At 43.5% G+C, this 23,477-nt stretch overlaps 1 protein-coding gene across 1 annotated transcript in view; it reads left to right on the forward strand.

Annotated features, from left to right (window-relative positions):
• LOC119460782 (NAD(P) transhydrogenase, mitochondrial-like) overlaps window positions 1–22,555 on the forward strand; it is a 34,827-nt gene extending 12,272 nt beyond the window's left edge. Inside the window, 12 exon segments of the mRNA XM_049671794.1 lie at window positions 3,201–3,405; window positions 5,076–5,309; window positions 5,574–5,663; window positions 7,000–7,169; window positions 7,171–7,270; window positions 11,841–12,086; window positions 15,378–15,623; window positions 16,469–16,657; window positions 17,646–17,797; window positions 18,290–18,554; window positions 20,535–20,746; window positions 21,981–22,555. Coding sequence (XP_049527751.1) covers window positions 3,201–3,405; window positions 5,076–5,309; window positions 5,574–5,663; window positions 7,000–7,169; window positions 7,171–7,270; window positions 11,841–12,086; window positions 15,378–15,623; window positions 16,469–16,657; window positions 17,646–17,797; window positions 18,290–18,554; window positions 20,535–20,746; window positions 21,981–22,130 — 2,259 coding nt within the window. The 3' untranslated portion in view covers window positions 22,131–22,555.
• The last annotated feature ends 922 nt before the right edge of the window (window positions 22,556–23,477 follow it).

The raw sequence follows: 23,477 nt of genomic DNA on the forward strand, positions 1-23,477 counted from the left end.
ATTTTTGACAGAGCCTAGGTAAAGTTTTCGGGAAGGGCGAGGGAAAAAAAATTTGGAGGCATTGAACTAAATGGATACCCGATGCAACAAGAGTTGGAAGCTTTGCTTACCCACAGAATGCTTTGTGAGACAAAGAATAAAAGGAACATTTCCTTGTGAGGCAGGGTGTCATACTTTGTAAACAGTTTGTGCATATCAGGAGTTCTGAGAGACTTGAGAGCTTCTTAGGCAGATCACTGTAAGCATGCAATCATAGTAAAGGCTTAAGTAAGCCAAGAACAAGACAAATGCCATTTGACGGCTGAATGACTGATAACATGTACTATTAGGTGCTAATAATAGCTGTGTGCTTCCTTTCTTTACCATGCCTATGGTAAAGTCATGGTCTAAATACTATTACAGCTTACTTCCAGTGGTTTACTTTCTGTTGTCTGTTCACTTAATTTGCGCAAATTTTTAACAAGATTTTCTGCTGTTATAGGCCAACTGTAATGAAACTTTGGACCACATAAAAATATTATCACATAGCATAGGTATAGAGCAGCCTCCATGCAAAATTTTTAATTTCAAATACGAGTGATGAGTCATGAAAAGCACACAAACTAAACATTTTTGATACCGAAACTAAAAATAATGGCACAATTACTGCGCACCGGAAATGACACAGAACCCAAAGCGCTGAGAAACAGCGCGGCTCTTTGGCATGAACTCGGAGATTAAGCAGCACCTGCAGCATGTAGAAAATATCAGATGTGATGGGCTGGGGACATGCAACACATCTGCTAACCACCAGGTGGCTGTGTTATTTAAAGGCTGTTAATAAGAACAATTATGAGTCCTGCAGCTTTGACAATATTGCTTCAATTGTGTATACTGCTCATGTAAAACTAATTTAGCCAAAGTGAAATTTTATTGCTGTTGGCCTATTGCAACATTTAGGACAGCACAGAATTGGCTGTCATACATATAAAAAGTTTGTTCTTTTTGGAGTGTGTTGGAGATGGTCATTGTGGCAGTATTGCGGTTCTCTATAATGGCCTGCGATCTTGAAGGTTCACATCTGGTCTGATAGGTTGCTGAGAAGGCATTTTCCCTGAAAAGACACATTTGTTTTTTCATCTCTTCAATTAAATTGCTTTTGGAGCTTCCAGTACTGTAGAGCACTTTCACCCAAGTCGTTTCACATGCACCAAATACTCGTGATTCTGGGTTTCTAGCTAAAGGGCACTGAAAGCTTTTTACTGGCACTAAAGAAACCTTGAAACATGGTGGTTGGAAATAAAACGAAAAAAAAAAAATATCAGATCCTTTTGGAATTGCCCTGTTCTCACATTCCTATAAGTGCATCGCTAGTTTGAAGCAGATTTCTTCATTGGCAGAAAATGCATGCATAGCCTTAACTCTTTCACACATACAGTGTAGACCGCTTATAATGTAAGTCGCTGGAGTCGCGAATATTCGCACTATAAGCAGTACTGAAATTATAATGTGGAAAAGATTGAAGGAAGCAGTAAAATATGGACGCAGCATGAAATCAGTGAGAAGAAAACTAGGCATAGGACAAGGCAAAATGTGTGCACTGAAAGATCAGCAGGGTAATATCACCAGCAATTTCGATGACATAGTAAAAGCAGTGGAAGAATTCTATACTGACCTGTACAGTAACCAGAGCAGCCAAGCTACTTTCATTCGAAGTAGTGATGAACAGGATACAGAGGCCCCTTCTATTACTAGCGATGAAGTTAGAAGGGCCTTGAAAGACATGACCAGGGGAAAAGCTACTGGAGAAGATGGAATAACAGTCAATTTAACCAAGGATAGAGGAGATATCATACTTGAAAAGCTTGCGGCCCTTTATATGCAATTCCTCACGACTTCAAGTGTACCAGAAAGCTGGAAGAACGCTAACATTATACTAATCCATAAGAAGGGAGACGTTAAAGAATTGAAGAATTATAGAAAATATTCACCAAGATAATTTCCACTAGAGTCAGGGCAACACTTGACTTCAGTCAACCAAGAGAACAGGCTGGCTTCAGGAAGGGATATTCTACGATAACCACTTCATCAATCGGGTAATCGAGAAATCTGCGGAGTACAATCAACCTCTCTATATGGCTTTCATAGATTATGAAAAGGCATTTGATTCAGTAGAGATACCAGCAGTTATAGAAGCATTGCGTAATCAAGGAGTACAGGAGGCAGACGTGAATATCTTTGCAAATGTACAAGAATTGCGCAGCAACCTTGGTTCTCCACAAGAAAAGTAGAAAGTTACCTATCAAGAAAGGGGTCAGGCAAGGAGACAATCTCTCCAACACTGCATGCTTAGAAGTATTCAAGTTCTTAGACTGGGGAGACTTAGGAGTGAGAATCAACGGCGAATATCTCTGCAACCTTCGGTTTGCAGATGACATTGTCCTGCTCAGTAACAATGGGGATGAATTACCGCAAATGATTGAGGACCTTAACTGAGAAAGTGTAAGACTGGGGTTGAAGATTAATATGCAGAACACAAACATAATGTTGAATAGCCTGGCAAGGGAACAAGAATTCAGGATCGCCAGTCAGCCTCAAGAGTCTGTAAATGAGTACGTTTATCTAGGTCAATTACTCATAGGGGACCCTGATCATGAGAAAGAAATTTATAGAATTAAATTGGGCTGGAGTGCATATGGCAGGCATTACCAAATCCTGACTGGGAGATTACCACTGTTGTTGAAAAGAAAAGTACAATCATTGCATTCTACCGGTGCTAACATATGGGGCAGAAACTTGGAGGTTAACAAAGAAGCTCGAGAACAAGTTAAGGACCACTTAAAGAGCGATGGAACGAAAAATGTTAGGCCTAACGTTAAGAGACAGAGAGCGGTGTGGATCAGAGAACAAATGGGGATAGCCGATATTCTAGTTGACACTAAGCGGAAAAAGCGGAGCTGGGCAGGCCATGTAATGCGTAGAATATCTGCAGTGACCGGTATATCATCTCCCGCTACTTCACTACAGGCGATACGCATATACATAGAGCGTTATATGAAAAGTAACGGAAGTCTGCGAACTCATTATATCCGGTCCTGCACTATAAGCAGTTACTTTATAAGTGGTCTATACTGTATTGGGAAAGTGTATTGAAGGAACATGTCACAAGTGAAAAAAACACATTAGAGTAGTACTAGCTTTCTATTATGCACTTTCTTTAGGAAATGGTGGAAACCATGAAACCTGGATCGGTCATTGTGGACTTGGCGGCAGAGAGTGGTGGCAACGTTGAGACCACCAAGCCCGGAGAACTGCACGTGCACAAGGGCGTCATTCATATTGGCTACACAGATCTGCCAAGTCGTATGCCAACACAGTCCTCAACATTGTATGCCAACAACATCTCCAAGTTTCTCCTGTCAATTGGCAAGTTTTTCCCTCGCTCTCTCTTGTGCATCATGTGCACACATGTCCACTCTTTAAAGGCCCTTATGTTAGCGCTGTTTAGCAGAGTGCATAGAACTTGGCAAGAGTACATGTTCAGTAGTACAGCCATTGTTTCCTAGGCACCTAGGCAAGGGTTTGTAGCAAAGTACCTTTGTGTTGGAAAGGTTGGCTACACAAACCTAGAAAAAGTGGAAGTTACTACATTAGCCCCTTCAAGACTACAGCCACAGTCTTTCTAAAGTGCTTAGGCCTTCTGGCCTTCATGCTTTTTGACTTCAAACAAAGTCATACTCACATACACATGCGTGACACACGCACACAACCACTCGCACTGACTACACTAGTAAAAACCTCACTAATTCAGATTTCATGGTACTAAAAAATGTGCAAGTTAACCAAATGTAGAACTATTAAACGTCCAAGGAAAAAATGAACAAATACTTACTTCATCAACATGCCTTTATTTACGGATTAAATCCACAACTTCTCATGACTGATAAGCGCTCGCAGCAGCGTGAGACGCAAGCGAGTCTTCATCCAAGTAGAAGAGCTTCTTTACTACCTTGCTCACATGCAGATTATTTTGTCATCAGTGAGCTGATCATGATCCTCTTATCACAGTGTAGCTGGTGGGTTTGACGCCATTGTGCAAGCCTCAGTAGTAATTGCTTTTCATTATCAACGGTTTCTGCCGTCTTTGTTACATCACACGCATTTTCACTGAAAATGAAACCACTGCTCTCCACAGTCACTGCAAATGCATCCACATTCATGAATGGCAACCAAACAGTTCTGAAGGCACGCCGCTGATGCGATTTTATGCGTGGTGGTAAATGCACGAATGAAAAGATGCATAGCATTCATGATATTCCCCATATGGTTCCTGCTGATGACTATGCCAGTGGTGGACTCCCCCACTTGATTTTGCTTGGGCATCAACACGACTTTTGCTCTTTTGTGTCACATTTCCAGCGCTTTGTGCTTGGCACGCTCTGAGGGCCATCTTAATTATCCGGTGGAAGGCCAAACATCTCCAAATTAGCGAGTCTCATGCCATTAATGTAGGATACCCTTGTCGAGACCACAGGGCAAGTCTAAATTATCCGATTTTCTGAAATATTGAGCATTCAAATATTTTACTTTGTTTCTAAAGGCCCACAGCTTGAGGGTGTTTCATAGGGGTGAGTCACATAACACCAGCATGGCACAATCCAGCATACGTGAAAATACAGAAAAAAGCAAGTGAAATAATAATTCCATATGCAAAGGTAAAGTGGGAATAAAATATAATGCACAAGAGAAACCTGAACACAGGACAGATACAAAAATGTGTGAAATATATGTGCTCCACTTCAAATACTTAATGCAAGCAATACTTTGTGAAACACTAAAGAAGACAGAGGTTCCCAACGGGGTCTTAAATGGATAAACTGTAGTTGAATGAGGGAGGTCAAACCAGGAAGGACATCTCTTGCTTGACTGCTGTCAATCACTTTATGAAACACTCTGGCTTTTAGTGCATGTGATATATAGTACTGGCCGTTGCTGTCGCTGCAACCGACTATTTTAAGTAGGTCACTATGACAGCTTGGCAAAATGTTGTAGGTTGTTCATCGCCAGACACTCTTCCTCATCGTAATCTCGTGCAGGCTCCAAGGACCACTTCTACATTGACCTGAACGACGAGGTCGTTCGTGGTTCCATAGTGCTTCAGGAAGGAAAGCTTCTCTGGCCACCGCCCCCACCTAAAGTATCGGCTGCACCCCCACCACCACCGAAACCTGTCGTAACTGAAGCCAAGCCATCTGGCATTGCACAGAAAGAGGCCCAAGTGCCTGACTACTTCAAGGAAACGCTCAAGAAGTCTCTTGTCTACACAGCAGGTTGGTTCTGTGCCGAAGAGTTCATTTCTCCGCTGTTTGTGATGTGTTCCGTAACTTTTTTAATATATATATATGTAGCCCTGACTATGAAAGAAAAAAAAATTGTCATCCACTTCAATGCAGCCTGAAGCCACTGAGCACAAAGCTAGCTTTGTTAACACAGTGCATTGTGAATATATGTTTCTTGTTATGTTAACACAGTGCACAAGTAAGTTCCTCCCATGAAAGCCTTAATAATGAAGCTTGCCTTGTTTTTATCTTCAGGCCTTGGCACTGTTGTAGGCCTTGGGGTTATCTCCCCAAATCCGGCCTTCACGACTATGACCACAATATTTGGCTTGTCAGGAATCGTTGGTAAGTTGATCAACACATCATAACATCTTTTTTTTTTTTTTTTTTTTCGGGGTGGTGTAGGTATGCTGTACTAAGCACTCTGTGTCACACAACTCCTTCAGAAACAAAAGCATGTTGGCATATCATATGTTCCCGGGTTTCTTATTTTCCAGTGTCTACTTTCGCCAAAATTTGGCAGCATGTTTTGCAGCACTTGCCTGTCATTCAAAGATCAGTCGATTGGAGTAGAAGGCCCCCAGTAGTGCCTGAAAGTGTTGAAAAAAATAAGCTGCTGGAAGCCATAATTAAATCCAAGTACTGTTTTGTTTAATATAAAAGAAAGACAGTAGCAACAGTTTTGGGCACTTAAATATGTCTTGATCTCTTTGTTCCAAACCAGTGACCTTGGCCTTCTTTCTTTCTTCACTTTGGAGCTGAGTTAGGGATTTGGGTGGCATTTGGGAGTATCACATTGTGTTCATTCCAGGCATAACTTTAATTTGAGTATGGATATTAGTTCAGGTTTTGTTGTTTGCCACTCTTAATTCATTTCGGCAGCCTTGTGTACAACTATGAACCGATGGCAGACACAGCTGGCACTCTATATGCTTCAGCAATGACCAGTGCTTCCATTATTTGGTCAAAGGAGAACCAGGACAAAGAGAATATAGTGATCAAATGAATTTAGCAAACACTTTAACCTCTTAGCTACCAGTGTCTACATTTGTGGACAGATTTCCTAAAGCGAAGTACTCCTGAGCGAAAAGTTGCAACACATTAAAATTACGTACCTGTCTCAGTCTAGACCTTTGCTTACTTGACTTTCGAAGGAGGAAGCTGTACCTTGGCTAATGTAGCTGTGAAAAAAAGATGGCTGGGAGCGTTTTCCAAATCTTCCTGTTCGCTACCAGTGTCCACGTTTGCGGACTCCTTTTCTAAAGCCAAGTATGCCTCAGCTAAATGTTCAGAGGCATCCAAATCATGACTTTTTCAGCCTGCAATCATGGTTTACCTTGCTTCCAAAGGAGGATGCCATATCTCGGCTGAGGCTGCAGTAAAAAAGAAAAAAGAAAATGGCTGCAAGCAGCTCATGAAATGTTTTCACAGCTTTGTGGACATGGTTTTTTGGTTTCAAAATGTTTTTTTATGCCGCCAGTTTTTTTTTTTTTTATGTGGGCTCCTTAAATAGTGTGAAATAAAGTTTTAAGGACAGGTACTGATTTCCCTGCCTACATTGCCTTAGGTAGTGAAGAGGTTAAATGGTAGTGAGGCTTCACTACTAGTGCATAATATAGGCTAAATGGATTACAAACTCGCAACAAGTTTAATCAGCACGGGCTTTCCTCACTCCTTGCAGGCTACCACACGGTATGGGGTGTTACGCCCGCTCTCCACTCGCCACTGATGTCCGTGACTAACGCTGTCTCTGGCATCACGGCTGTGGGCGGTCTGCTGCTTATGGGTGGTGGTGTCATGCCGGGCACAGTGCCACAGACATTGGCTGCTGGTGCAGCCTTCATCTCGACCTATCAACATCTTTGGTGGTTTCCTTGTCACCCAGCGAATGCTGGACATGTTCCGTCGGCCGACTGACCCCAAGGAGCACAACTATCTCTATGGCATACCTGGTAAGGCTAAGTATGTTGCACACTGTGTGCGTGCACGCATGTACGTGTGTGCGTATGTGTGTGAGTGTGCGGCTCGCGCGCGCGTTGTATGCCGTGCCAAAAAAATAGTCATCATATTGCTGTTGCTACAGTAACTTAGTATAAATACTGTAAATTAGTGAAGGGAAGAAGGGCACCATATAGATTTTGCGGTTGGTGTTTGATTGTCACATAGAATTCCAGACCTGATTATTTACCATTTGGTTAATTTTCTGACTGAGCTTTCAAAAGCTCTGCAGGACCTCAATAAAGTTGTTTCCGCCCAAACCATTCAAGCTTGCTGGTTTATGTGCAAAACTAAGCACTACCTTTTACTGCCAAGCCACTCAGGATGGGAACTTTGCATGCTGTCAGGCATCAAGTGGTTACAAGTCCTGTTATGGAGGGAATGAAGGCTGTTCCCTTTTTGAAACACGGTTTGTTTCCTAAGATAATCATTACAGGTGCTGTAAATGTATGCTCGCATGGCACTGAATGGCCAACTTGCATAACTCTTTAAGAAAAAATTGTGGCAGAACCCATCTCAAGATGGCTGTCGATGGTAATGCGTCAGCATTGAATCAATATAGCGACACAATGTATTGCCACCGTTGAAACAAGTTATGTATGAGGCGTGTGCTGCGGCTGGACTCCCCTTTCGCGCTTCCCTAAGAACACTCGGCACAATCTAGCGCCGCCACTGCGAAGTCTGCAAGTGCCCTCCAAAACGCATGGTGCACCGGTGCATGCAAACGCCGAGAAACACATCATGTGGCAACCAGGCTCCTCTCTTGCGCTTCATTTTGGACACATCATGCCATCTAGTGGCACTGCTGAGAAGTCCGCACGTTGCCTCCGAGATGAGAAGCATAGCACGCCAGTGCCTGCGAACCCTGAGAATTGTTCCCTCGCTTACCACACACTCAGTGGCACATACCCAGTGCATTCATGACACCGCCTGCTAATGTATCAGGTTGCTGTCCTTGAGGAACCCTTGTGACGTGGGTTCGATTCTGCTCAGCATCGGAGTAATTTAAGGGATCTTTCTTGTCATTGTAGGGCGGCGCGTCACCAGTAGCCCACACCTAGATACCCAAGTTGGCATCAAACACTTTCATTGAAGAGCAATGCGCACCTACTAGCACATACCCAGTAACCAAGGTGGCATCAAAGAGGTTCATTGAAGACCAGCACAGGTCGAGCGGCACACACCTAGTGCTCCAAGTCAGCGTCAGTTTCTTCGAACAGCAGTACTTACCCAGTCCTGCGTCTACAGTGACCCATGTTGGCGTGATAGAGGTTGGTTGAAGAGCAGCACATACGTACATATTGCCACATAATCAGTGATTCAAGTTGGTTCTATGGTTGGTTTCAAACCGCGTTACCTTAGCATAGCAGCCGGATGCGCTAGCCATTCGACCACCTACTACAGCGGAACCTCGAATGTACGTCCCCCGGTTATGCGATGACCCGCATTTTACGACGAATTGGTTTGTTCCCCACAAAACCCCCATAGAAATACATTAAAAACCTAGATTATACGATGCAATTTTACGCCGACCCCGCCTCGTATGACGCCTCCGTCGGTATCGTCCGAGAAAACAAAGAAACGAAAAAAGCCCCAAGCACACGCAGGCTGGCGCATGACACACTGCAGCTGGCTGATAACGGGTGTGCAGTACCCTATTCACCCGAATGTAACGCGACCGCGATTGTAACGGGAGGGGTGACTTTCCAGTCACGCAAGATAAAAATAAAACCGCGAATGTAACGCGAGATGGATGGAAAAAGAAATGGTACTTTTATTCAAGGAATCGCAATTCGGAAACTTGTTCTCTTCACTCATCATCGTCGTCCGAAGAGGTGACGGGGCTTCCCTTGAACGGTTGTCTCGGGTCGATCACTTTCGTAGATAGGTTCACTTTCACGAAATTTCCCGTGACTGCACTGAAAACGTCCCCACCAAGTGTTTCTGGCACTGTCCTAAGCATGCTATCAGCGCCTAGAGCGCTGTCAGCAGTATACTTCGAGGGGTTCGGTGCCGGGACGAGCAGAGTCTCGCGAAACTGAAACTATCTCCAGATGTGATCGCCTGAGAATCAAGTCATTTTCCAAGCCGTTGAGCTTGTTTGAGATTGAAGTACCATCTTCAAAGACCGCACAACATTTCATTCGGGGTCGGTACCAGGCCACTTCAGGTTCCACAGAGGCTTTCCGACTGGCCTCGCACTTAAAGAGGGCCTGCCGCTGGTCCCGCCATCGGCAGTTCGTCGACATCGAGCCACGGCAGACTTTCCCAGCTCCTCGGCCATCAAAATTGCTCGTCTCTCGAAGCTGCCGTCATACTGAATGCGCTGTGTCGTCATAACGTTGCGACTGAACGGAGTCGAACTGCAAAAGGCCGTAGGGTATTGCGGCATCGTAACAAGGCACAAGCACAGCAAAAACAGTGTTGATTCCAATCAAAAACAAGTTCCGACTTCAGTCGACTTGTATATAGATTGAATCAAGACGTAAAGTTACAGGTTGCCAACATAGTGCTAGAAATCGCGGGATTTAGAGCATGTGTTTTAAAATGGCCAATTTTGCTGTTATTCGACTGTAACGCGAGGGTTTAGTTCAAGCAACGAAAATCATGAAAAATATGCGTGTTACATCAATAAATACGGTAATTTCTTCATAATTTAATCTACCTTCCTTGGAGCAGTGCAGGTTCGCGCCGCGGGCTTATTCAGGCAGTCTGTACTCGTTTTTTGGGCAAGACTGAGTGTCACTGCCTATATTCTTAGTATTTCGATTATATAATGCCCGGATTATACGACGGTCTTTTGTGGTCCCATGAAAGTTGTATAATTGGGGTTCCACTATGCCCAGTGACCTAGATAGATACAAACATACATAGCCCGCGGAAGGTGCATGAATGCTAACCAAAGGAAGAATCTTCTTCCAAAAGATCTTAAACCAGTCAACAATATCGTCAGTGTTATTGTTCAAGCAGCACTTAAATTAGGGTGAGCTTATTTAATCAAATGTCCTCAGCAAGTGATTAGAATGTCCTCTAACATTTCGGAATATTTGTTGTGGGGATGCTAGACCCTCTTGGCATCTTCTAACGTCAGTCTGCCTTGCGAGACTCTCGCATCTTCTGTCATTTGGCTTTTCTGCATGACACGCGATGGTGCTAGCCGGTGATGTAGTTATGCAGTTGGAAGAGTGCAAGGACTTCTAAATTAGCACCACCTGACAGCATGGAGGTGGTGGCGTGGAGCAGAGGTAGAACACCCGACTTCAAATCTGAAGGTCGTAAGTTCGAATCCTACTCCAGTCCATTACATTTTCAGGCATGGAGTGGTGCCTGACACCGGCAAAAAAAAATATTGCCGAGAGCTAGTGGGGCTATACTAGTTCAGGTGCAACCAAACTAGGCAGGCCCACTCAGCTTCATCAAAGTCACTCCCTCACCAGAACAGGAATTGGCCTCCCTTCTTCTTCTTCTTTCTGGGGTTTTACGTGCCAAAACCAGTTCTGATTATGAGGCACGCCGTAGTGGAGGGCTCCGGATTGATTTTGACCACCTGGGGTTCTTTAACGTGCACTACAACGCAAGCACACGGGCGTTTTTGCATTTCGCCTCCATCGAAATGCGGCCGCCGCGGCCGGCATTCGATCCCGCGATCTCGTGCTCAGCAGCGCAACGCCTTAGCTGACTAAGCCACCGCAGCGGGTATTGGCCTCCCTGGTGCAGTATTCGGCCACTACCTCCCTCATGACTCCCACAATTAAGTAATTGGAGATCGCAGGGAGAGGCCTTCGTCCTGCAGTGGACTTAAAAATAGGCTGATGATAATGATGATGACAGCATGGATAGGCTCGGGCACAAGAGGAAGTTGCCGTCTCCTCTTGGACTACACAACATTGGTGCACGCTGACCAACCACACGCTTGTTGGTACGCTTTGTGGGAATGTCCTTGTAAGGCTTTCCATTTGGCTTCAGAGCGTGGCGCCAGCTTGGGTGAACAGGATCACTTCGACATGCTTCCGTTCACAGAACTGCACCCGCGAATGACTTGGGCCTAGTTGTTTAGCATAGGCAAACATTCACTCAGTACCCTTGCATAGTGAGTGTAACTTGTTTTATTTCAGGAAGACTTGCCCTGAAGGCATATGGGGAATAAAATAAAATCGAATAAAGGCTTGTAACTCTGCATCATGCAGGAGCTGCAGCAGTGTCTCTGCAAACTTCTTGTCCTGCCACCCAACAGGTGTAGTTTTCAGGTACTATACCTGGCTTCAATCCACCCTTTCTGAAGATCTGAAGTCTGATAGCCCGCATTCCTAGGACACTGCCAAAGCAGGTGTCACTTTCTTTATTTCCTTGGCTTCCTTGATTATTTGAGGCACTGTCTCCAATAAGCAACCATTCCATGTAAGTATTTCGGCTAGCTGGTGGGTTGCCTGTTTTCTTTGTTGCCATGAGCATGTCAACCCCACATATTTGTATGCCTTCGGCCCCGTCGCTCACTGTGCAGTACGTTTCTGCTCTCCTTTCTAGCATTGGCATTCCTGGGTGCATACGGTACGGCTGTGTCCCAGGGCTGCACGGACTTGGAGCAGATGATGTACTTGGGCTCATCTCTCTGCTGCGTTGGTGCCCTGGCAGGCCTGTCCTCTCAGAAGACGAGCCGTCTAGGAAACGCTCTGGGCATGGTGGGTGTGTCGGGAGGAATAGCGGCCACTCTTGGTGCCATGGACCTCACACCTGAGCTGGCCACTCAGGTGGCGGCCTGCATGGGTGCAGGTGAGTGCTGGAAGAATTTGTTTGCAGAGTACTGAATGGCCTTCGATCTGTGGTCAGCATGGTTGGATGCCTTACAAATCAACTGTCATGCGATAACCCAGTGATTCCTGGCAGGGCAACCTGTTTAGCTCATTTTAAGCAAATCTGGACTTTGTTGTGAATTGCGTGTAAAATTGTCTAGCGGCTTGTTTGTTGTTGGTGAGTTCCGGAAAGGAAAGTTTGCAAGGTACTAAACAACTTTCACTCTGTGGCCAGCATAGTTGGCTTATCATGTCATATGTGTCTGCTGTTGAGTGATAGCAATGTTTTTCAGCAGAGCATCTTAGTTCTGCTTATGAGCAGATCTGGACTTGGTTTTACTTAGTAAAATTTAGTCTAATTACTGCTCAAGGTACAGCGAACAGGGGGAGATTGTTGGCATTTACTCCTTTTGTTTATAATATGATAATTTGGTGTGTGTGTTCACTGCCACGAGTCTTTTTGCGTGGTGAAACTTTAATTGTGCCTCGACTTGTACGTATTTTTAAATTCACAACTCTCATTGGAAGAAATGGCCCCCTAACGGTACCAACATAATTAATCACTGCTCATTAATCACTGCTCAATCTACACGTGGCAAATGGTATTAAACACAAAAAAAACTGTTGTCATGACGGTCACGAGGAAAAAGAAACCTCCGTTTCATACATACTCCATTGATAAAACTTCCCTAACAAGGGTTTCCGCTCATAAATATCTTGGTGTTACTATTGCGTCCGACTTAAAATGGAATGCTCATATCGATGACGTGTGTACCAAATCACGCAATGCACTATGGTCCTTAAGAAGACGCATTCACAGCGCAACTCCTGAAATAAAAATTCTGGCATACAAAACGTTAATTAGACCAATCTTGGAGTACGCCAAAATAATATGGGACCCTTACACGGTAACGAATAAATCTAAACTTGATAAAATTCAACGCCTCGCCTTAAGGTTTTTTTATAATAAGTACCGGCGCCATGACTCCCCCTCAGAACTTAATAAAATTGCCAATCTACCCTCTCTAGAATCTAGAACTTCCTTCGAAAGACTGAAATTTCTCTTTCTTGTCATTCACGATCTCGTTAGCATAAATAAAAACGAATACTTTATCATCCAACCTGACACCTATTTCAGACACAGGCACAGTATGTACATTCCCCCTCCCTCTGTCTTTATTGATTCTTTTAAATTTAGTTTTTTCCCTAGGGCTATCAATGAATGGAACGGGCTACCAGACACTATAGTCAAACTATCATCAATTGGTGAATTTCAGGAAAAGGTCAAGTCTATATATTTTACATAATTTGTCCCCTGTGGCCTTATTTTGTTTATGAGCATACCTGTGTAGTGGTTTCCTAGAAAGTGTTCATCCGTCAGAATATTTGTTGAACTATGAAGACAGTAATACAAGTGTAATGTTGTGATCCATACCGCATGTTACTTTTGCCAAGTAACATGATGTTCCACTACCTGCCAAGGAATGTACCGCTTTCTCTGTTCTTTCTGTACTTTCCACTCCTGTAATGACCCATTGTGGGTTGACAGTATTAATAAATAAAAATAAATAAAAAAAAATATCAAGGTCTTACTGTAATAAGTTATAGTGACCAGTTTATGACCAGTTTCATCAATTCTTACCGTATTAAACAGTATTAATATACTGTAAAGTATTACGTAAATATAATGTGGAAACTGCATTTTTAAAATTAACGCTTGAGTGCGGTTTTAAGAAACACTTTGGATGGAATATTCTGCGTGCTTTTCTCAAGCTCACAAGCACATTGTCACATTGTAGTGACGGGGAAGAACGACGCACTGTCAAAACTGTGAGTGAGGAATTCTGCTCTTTATTGGGCAAGCTTGTGTCCAGCGAAACAAGTCAGGCACAACAATAGGGGTGAGTGTTGGCTATTTATACTTGCAACTCATCGAACGTTCCAGCGTAATCGCTGGCACTCGCACAAGTTCTAGAATGTACAACACTTTTCACATCACACATTCATTCCGATTACAGTAGGTACTGCAACAACACAGCAGATACAATCGGCTGCAAGAATCCAGAATGCTCTGATACGTACAGGCGCGTCTTGCACCGAGTGATAATGTGTAAGCCGGTGAAAATGTAGCCACCGGAAAAAGATAAACACATATGTGTGTCAGTATTTGAACATGGCCCTTGTTTCTCAGCCATCGAACTTCTTGCCCAGCATGTGCTGCATACTGCCTCATTCCAATGCTTATTGGGCCTTGAACTTTAATCAAGTAACATTTTGGTAATCAAATATATCAGGTATTAATTTTTGTTTTGTTTTGTCTTTTAGCTGCACTAAGTTTTTAAAATAAGAGCAATATAAACCATTGTGACATTTATCGTTCAAGTGTCCACATTGGCAGCCATTGGTGAGCTTGACATCATAAGCACTCATTTTCTGAGTCAGTTTCACTCTCAGTGAGCCTTCGAATATGAATATTATTTGTTTGCAGAACTGTCACAAGAGCTTGTTTATTTAAAATTTCATTGCTCAGCTAGATAATGTCAAGAAGAGGTGCAAAACTGCTTAGTTGCTTCAGCCACCTAAGATAGATAATTAAAAACATTCCACAGCTTATTTATTACATATATAACTGCTCAAGTTACTCCTTTTCTATAGGCTGCGAATCTAGATATTCAGTTGGTAAATACAATGTCACCGTGATTGATATTGCTCGAATTTTTAAAATTCGGTGCAGCTTAAAAGGAGAGAGAGAAATGCACCCGGTAGAAAGCAAGCAGTGCAGTAAGCATTGTAGGTTGTGATTTGAGTACTAAAGGAAAGCACCCTTTATGGGGCATAACACTGCATATATTTTATTAAATACATAATCTGCTGGCTTGAAGGTGAACATTCTATGAAATTATTCTGGTTGTGGAACACTTGCATTTTTATAATAAAACAAACACGAGCCATGTAAGTTTATGAGATCTTCAAGTAGGTCTATTACATCTAATAAACCTACTTGATTGGCTTTTAATTAGTTTAATCTTCAAATCTGTTGGCAGGTTGAGTTCTATATAAAGCCACAAGTCCTATCTTATACATTTGTGGTTCTCAAGTGGTTACTTCTTTTGTCATGTAATTAATCATGTAAAAAATATCTGTGTTGGATACAAACAGGTCCCAATCGTATTTGGCGTGTTTTGTTAAATTTGTGATCCGTCATGCTTTTGCCACATTAATGACCTCCTAATGGGAGATGCTTACTGTTTTCCTTCCCTGTGGCCAACAGGTGCTGGTATTGGCCTGCTGGTGGCCAAGAAGATTGAGATCACTGACCTTCCACAGCTAGTGGCAGCCTTCCACAGCTTAGTGGGACTGGCAGCTGTGCTCACTTGCTTTGCCACATACATGGTGGACTACCCTACCTTTGCAACTGATGAAGCGGCAAATGTGATCAAGACAGCTCTCTTCCTGGGCACCTACATCGGTGGCGTCACCTTCAGCGGTTCTCTTGTTGCCTATGGAAAACTTCAGGGTATGTTCAGAGCATTGGATAGAAAAAAGAATGGAAACTGAAAGACTTCTAAAACAGCCCTCACAAATAACAAACATAGGTAGAAGCCATGTCATATATACCAACTCTAATTGATGTAACTAAGTGTTCACAGACATTTCAGGAGCAGCGTTGGCTTCTTCTGGCGCTGGTTCTAGTCTTCATATGCAAGGGTTTGTGCTTGTTGCTGTGCTAGCATTTGATCCACTGACATTCACACAGATGCATTCCTATGCCCACAAGAAGGGGCTTCGCCCAGAGTCGTCACTCTTGGGGCAAGAGCAGGATGTTGTTTAAGCACTCATAGCTACCTAAGTCGGAACAACACCAGTTACCCTCAAGATAAATGGACATGCCCATAGTGTCAGTTAAGCTGTCGTGCCTATATTTCGGTGCGAGTCGGAGGCATTTGCATGGTGTTTTATTGTATGCAATGTACTGTACCATTGGTCATGTGTCATGTTTTGTTTGCATTTCCTGCATTTCCGGCTGTGTTCTGTGTTACCGTGGCGCTAGGAGCCAGGTCGTGCATATTTCTTTGCCTTTAGCTTTAGTGCCATGAAACTCATGAAATTCAATGCATTTCGGCTGTGTTCTGTGTTACCGTGGCGCTAGGAGCCAGGTCGTGCATATTTCTTTGCCTTTAGCTTTAGTGCCATGAAACTCATGAAATTCAATGTATTGTCAGGATTCAAATAAATGAATAAAGTACTGCAAGTTAGGGGGTAGTCAAAAGAAGCCTATTGTTTCCTCCGTGGTGACCGGCATACTCTGTCACATGGCTAGGGCCTAATGTTGTTCGTGCACTGAGTCACGTCTATGTGCAGGGCTTCTGAACTCTGCTCCCCTTCTGCTTCCTGGCCGTCACGTGCTCAACAGTGGTCTCCTAGCAGCCAACATTGGTGCCATGGCCTACTACTTCATGGATGACAGTCTCACCGCTGGCCTCGGCTGCCTTGGAACCACTGCGGCTCTTTCCACTCTCATGGGGTTCACGCTCACTTCAGCCATTGGAGGTGCACCTTATTGATTTGTTGTTTTAAATGCGAGAGCATTTCTTTGGCTGCCGCACTTTGGCCTCAATATGATAACCGCATAAAAAGAATGAAGAAAATGTAGCCCCCACGAGGAATTGAACCTGGGCCTGCAGCATGGTAAGCGAGTACTTATCCTGGGCACCATGCCAACAGGTGAGAAGGGGGCATGGAATACATGTGACAGTAGAAGGGAAGAGCACATCCACTGTTGTGCTGCGCCTTGATACCGACGCACACTTGTGGGTGGTGGGGGGTTCTCGCATAACTTGGACAATCATTGTAGATGAGTTCTGCCATATTTTTTTACCCCCTCCTCCTGTTTTGCGTGCATTTGAATGCTGCTACAGCATAACCATGGGACAACCAGTTAAGATTATTTCTGTGGGTCACCTGTTAGTTGCGAAATTGAATGGCAATTATGGCTTTTGGAACATTGTCACATGTAAGCAGGTTCTCCCATCGGAGAAACTGTGGATGATTTGTTCTGTCATGCAACTCTTTCAGTCTAGTGCCTTGTTCGTATTTGCATTTATAATGTAGGCCCCAAGCTAGCACCCACAGTGGCCATTGCTCAGAACGTGGAGGTTCTGTGCGAGTTGACCGTTTTACTATTTACATTGGACTTCCTTTTATTAAGGTAGGCACAAAAGACCTTGCAAATTTGTCTTGCATCGAGCTCAGTTTAACAGAAGTATGCTAAAAGTATTGGATATGGGAAACAATTTGTCTTAACAGTTTATCCTAAGAAAAAAATACACTCATGGTATTTCTCTCCCCCTTTCCTTAAGTTGCTATTAAAGTATGCAGTTCCTATGGAGGGAATTATCATAAAGTACTAAAATATAACTGCATAGCATCTGTTGCGAAACCGTTTTACAGTCAAGAACTAGGGTCAATAAACTTTTATAGTGGCAGCTATGCAAGATTCATAAGAAGGCATTACATTGTTGTGTGCACTGCTTTCCAGGTGCTGACATGCCTGTGGTGATCACTGTGCTGAACAGTTACTCTGGCTGGGCACTCTGCGCCGAGGGCTTCATGCTCAACAACAATCTCATGACCATTGTGGGTGCTCTCATTGGTTCATCTGGTGCCATCCTCTCCTACATTATGTGCAAGGTCAGTGCATTCATGGATTTAATACCTTTTCCTTTCTTAGAAATCATTTGGGGGGCCTGATTCTTGAACTGCACCATGAATTTTGACACGCTTACAACTGTGGCTTTGCATAACACATACAGTTAAACCCCTCATTCTATTGCTGAATACAAGGTCGTGAATGCAAATTCTGGCTGCGGCGATCACATTCCACTGGGGGGTAAATGCAAGAATGTTTGTGTATCATGCTTTGGACATATGTTGACGAACCTTGGGTGGTCAAAATTAATTCGAAGTCCTCCACTACAGCATCCATCATGCATGTGTTGCTTTAGGAGCTCATCAATTAATCACTAAATTAATTATCAGCCAGTCAGTAGCTTTAATGACATAACACATTGCCAGTGAGTGTCTTTATAAATAAGAGGCTTCAGTTCTTGTTTAGTGGTGGTGTTTGTGCATGACTTCATTGCTTATCAAGGGCTGTCTAACTGTCCTCATTTTGCTGCCCAGGCTATGAACCGATCACTTCCCAATGTCATTCTCGGCGGCTATGGCACCTCTAGCACCGGTGGAGGCAAGCCAATGGCCATTACGGGCACTCACACCGAGTGCAATGTCGACGAGGCTGTAGCTATGATCCGTGATGCCAAGGACATCATCATCACGCCTGGATATGGCCTCTGTGTTGCCAAGGCCCAGTACCCACTGGCCGAGATGGTTAAGACTCTGCAGGCGGCTGGCAAGAATGTGCGCTTCGGCATTCACCCTGTTGCTGGTGAGACTTGGGCCTGATTCACACACACTTTGGCATTTGTCCTGAACCTTCAACGTCAAAATGAGGGATGCAAGAAGGCTGCAAATTTTTTAAGTGACAGTCATAGTGCCTCCCTACCTGTCTGAAAATAGTGTTGTTGGTGTCCAGCACCAGTATCATCATGGTAAAAGTTGGAACCTGCAACAATGCCATACTTCCATCATGCAGCTTCATGCAGTACAGCAAAAGCTATGGGTTGTCAGCTGAACGACATAGGTAACGTGAAGGGCTTCTCCCCTGTCCAGCTCTGTTTGCCCTCTGTGCAAAGCCAGCTGAATCGAAAATGAGTAGAGCATGATAGGGGGGCATGCTTTCCTCCCTTCATTGGAACATGCTGCAGGCTTTTGTTACCGATCGGCTGACATGAACCCTAGCCTTTTAGGGCCTTGCAGAGCGTTCATGAAACAGGAGTATTTTAGTGTTTACGGGAGTGGTCTCGGTATCTTTGCCAAGGGTCGGCTGTGATCGACATCTGAAAAGTATGAATATTGTGCTGTGGTCATGCTCCTTTCCCTTGTCGGGCCAGCTGTCTTTTCAGTGTTTCTTTGAGTGAACATGTGCAGCTATTGTAGCTGAGTTGAACACAGATACTTCATTTTATGAAGAGTTGAAAATATAAGACAGACGGGGCAAAAGGATAAATAAAGCATGTACAGTATAGACCACTTGTAACGTAACCGTTTATAGTGCAGGACCGTATATAATACGGTCTTTTCAGACTCCCGTTCATTTTCCCATAGCGCTCTATGTATATGCGTATTGCTTATAGTGCAGTTGCGGGACACCAAATACTGGTTACAGTGCGGCTGCCTGGAAATTCGGCAGTCAACCTAGACGGCAAACGCTCCCCTCAAGCCAAAAATAAAGTATTTACGCAATTCTTTTTTATTGATTTATTTATCTATAGATATAAAACAAATTTCAAAAACGGCCCTATATCAAACACATGCCCACCTTCTATGTGTCCATTGTAGAAAACTAACATATAAATCACATTAAAGAGCCTAAACAAAGTAGCAATCTAATGCGCGCCTGATTTTTTAGCAAGAAAAATGGTCTCAATATGGGTTGCACTATGGCGGCCAGTTTCCTGAAGTCAGGGTCACTGCAATGCATGTGTTATGCTGTAAAGCATACGAACGCTGCAAATGCAGTTTTGGTATTGTATGATTGCACCGCACAGGCAATTTTAGGCCTAATTTTTTTTTTGGGGGGGGGGGGGGGGGAAGCATGTGTTAGAATATTGCAAATACAGCAATTGTACGTTGTGAGCCACACTTATTGCTTGAAAATATTCCTAGGGGAAGCTGAAAATAGGCGTTTTTGACGGGAGATTACGTGTGTTCCACACATTCACTGTCCCCTAAGCTCCACCGAGACGGACGCTGCCACTAAAGGTGTCGCTGCTGGGGTCACCATAGGGGTCAGGCATGTGCGTGCACAATTGTCAAGTTTGAATTATTCAGCGAAGGCCAATTTTAGGATCAAAATAACAGAAGTTTGAGCCCATAGAAATGCATGGGCACCGGCCGGGACCTTCGGCCAGGATAGAATTAACTGAAAAATGAAATTACCCAAAGTCTAATTAACAGCAGTCTACTGTATCTTTATGGGGTACTTGGAAGTGCCGTGAAGGCACCCAAAATATCAGGCAAGTCCGAAAAATTAGTCGATGACTGTATTGTGATTAGTTCTGCACACTAAGTGTGATGTGGCCAAGTGACACTGAACTGGGACATGAATGTCTTAATCTGTGGCGCGCTTATGTGCCGCATACTTTGGTGTTGCTTAGCCATGTCGTGCGCTATCCTTGGAATTAACGACCATTTCGTCTATATTGTGAGTCCACCCTTGGAGGCAGGCTGGTCCTAATTCTGCCTTGAGGGGCTATCCCTTATATTGCTGACGATGTGGCGATTTTAAATGTGTATGTTTATGCAGGCCGCATGCCAGGTCAATTGAATGTCCTCTTAGCCGAAGCTGGTGTGCCCTACGATATCGTCTTGGAAATGGATGAGATCAACGAAGACTTCCCCAAGACAGACCTTGTCCTGGTCATCGGTGCTAATGACACTGTCAATTCTGCAGCTGAGGAGGACCCGAACTCTATAATCGCTGGAATGCCAGTCTTGAGGGTCTGGAACTCTAAGAAGGTACAGTGTTTAGACCTTGTGTTGGATGTCAGATAATTATGGTATGTGCATACCATATTTACCCAATTTTAATGCACAATCTACTCTCAATTTGTACGAGTTCAAGGGAAGGAAATTATGGGGACTCAAATGATAATATGCATCTTATTCTTATAACAACAAAGCAGCATGCCCCCAGTTTTCACTATTAGAAAAAAATGAAACCTCTAGATATGCCTTCATAGAATGGAAGCTTGTTCAGAGTTAATCTCCATCATCGTCATTGTTGGGCATCTCCTTGTCATTATGTACGAACAACATGTCGGCCTCGATGCCATTCACTGTGGCATAGAGGCCGACAAATGTTCCACATTTCTTGAATGACTTTGCAACCATTGCGACCGAGAAGATGGTGGCCCACACTTCAACCATTTTGCAAGTTTATTCAGTGGCACTCTGCAAAACACAAGAACTAGTGTGGCCTGACCGCACAAGTTCTGACACTCTGCAAAACACAAGTGTACGTGTGGTCTGACCTTAAGGTTCGTATGGTTTGAGGCTAGCTGAGGGTTCAAAACTAATTGAAATTAAGCAAGACCCAACAGCTACAACACCGATACGCAGGGTGGGCAAAGTTTAATTCCTACACAGGCGGCTGCGGCCAAGCATGAGCAGATGATAGACGGTTTCTCCTGGAATTACGTTAACCTTTATTGAGATTTGCAGATTATCGCTTGCCTCAGTCTGTTTATTAAACTGCGTCAATAAATGTACACAGTAACAGTAGGAAGAAGCACACTGATCCAAACACCCTTCTTGATGTCAGCTATCAGCCAATAGCAGCCATCTATGGGAATCTTGCATATGACGACTTATGAAAGCTGCTGGCAGCGTCAGAATGTTTGAGGAGAAGTCCTCATTTGAAAAGAGTGTTTGAGAAAAAGGTGACTTGGCGCTTTGCTTGTGAGCTACATGCACCACGCACAACTTCAAAATTTGGATGAGATGTTCACAGCAGTGTATGCTATCCACGGACTGTGTTTTTTCACCATGCCCGAGGGGTGGTTCAAGATCCATTTAAATGCTCGGTGCATAAGGAAGGCTTCCTGGGAAGTTAAGACCACCAATTCAATCCGGTGCAATTTTGTGATCCGAGATACTATATTTCTGAATTTATACACATAGTGTAATAGTGCAAGCACAACATTTACCAGACACTCTTTGATTGCTGTATATCTTTCTCTTCTTCACATAGGTGATTGTTATGAAGAGAAGTCTAGGCGTTGGCTATGCAGCCGTCGACAACCCAATCTTCTACAAAGAGAACACGAACATGCTTCTTGGAGACGCAAAGAAGACATGTGATGCTCTGCTCCAAAAAGTTCAAGCAACCTACCAATCTTGATCTGAATGGCAAATTTTCAAAAGTGCGTTGTTTATTTTGCTTTTGTAAGAACCCAGCAATATGCAGTTCGAGTTGGATTGTGCCATTGCAACATCAGCAGGACGTTTTGGAAAGAGACAAAAAAAAAGGAATTAAGGTAGATGTACCTGATCGCTGCATTTTTTGAGCTGCATATGACATCTTTTTTACAGATGTTTTTGTACTTTATAGGATTTTTATGAGGAACTTTGGTTTGTTTAGAAAAGTGCGGAAGTCAGGAAATGAGCTTGGAGTTATTGTGATGCCATCAGTGCTTCACAAGGCTGGTCAGCGAATGATTGAAGTCTATTTTTCACTAATATCGGATGTGCTCGCTGTTTGAGCTGCGAGCTTTGACATATTTACAATAAACGAAGTGATTGAACAAAGGATGAAATGCATGTGCATTTTTCTGGTCTTTGTAGCAGTCTGGTGTCTTAGTGTGTTCAGACTAGACAATCCTTATTGATATTGAATATCCTTACAGTTGCAGATGGCGTCACATTATGTCTCGTGACATATAGCTTCTGCATAAGTTTAGCGACTTGTGTTGGCTGATCCCTGAAGCATTTTATTGTGTTTAATGAAGGTAATTTAAAACACTCTACAATATCACTGGATCACGGTATTCAGTGTTATGGGCATCACAGGTTGAGCATCACTGATCGGCTGTACTTCTGGTATTCAGGTCTTATGGTTGTCTAAGATGTCTAATTTTGTTTATTTAATTTTTCGAAATCAATGGTAAAAATCTTCACTTGATGCTAATTGTGGGTTCTTGGACTTGTCATCAAGTAATTTTAATTCGGAAGGCATTCTGGTTTCTTAGTCTCATCCGTGAGGCCTTTTGCATGATGAAATTTTCAGGTGGCCTGGATCAGAGAGAGAGAGAAATGGAACAAAGGGAAGACCTGGACCAGAGTTTCCATTCAGGTCCATATCTCATTGAAAACAAGAGCAACCAAAACATTACCATCATTGGGTAGTGTAAGGCTGCACTTTGAGCAATGTTTACTTCCAATTTTTCACCATTTTTTAGAACACCATGGCCAGCTTGCAAGAAAACGTGCTCGAAATTAGCATAACATGCAAAAGTATTTAGGTATCAAATGAGCTTTCTAAAGGGTTCTTGGATCAAGTTGGTTGCACAGAAAAAATAATGTGCTGACAAATTTGAGTGTGCAGTGCCCACTCCTCCCTGGCTCTGTGTGCATGGAAGGTTAGATGTAGACCAGAAAAGGGAACAATGTTCCAGTGGACTATATAGGTCCACCTGTGCAGTTATTCTTTGCAAGGATATCGTCGAAAAGGAAGATTTCCAGCTGGCTC

The sequence above is a fragment of the Dermacentor silvarum genome, chromosome 8 (genome assembly GCF_013339745.2).
Source record: "Dermacentor silvarum isolate Dsil-2018 chromosome 8, BIME_Dsil_1.4, whole genome shotgun sequence".
Classification (NCBI taxonomy): domain Eukaryota; kingdom Metazoa; phylum Arthropoda; class Arachnida; order Ixodida; family Ixodidae; genus Dermacentor; species Dermacentor silvarum.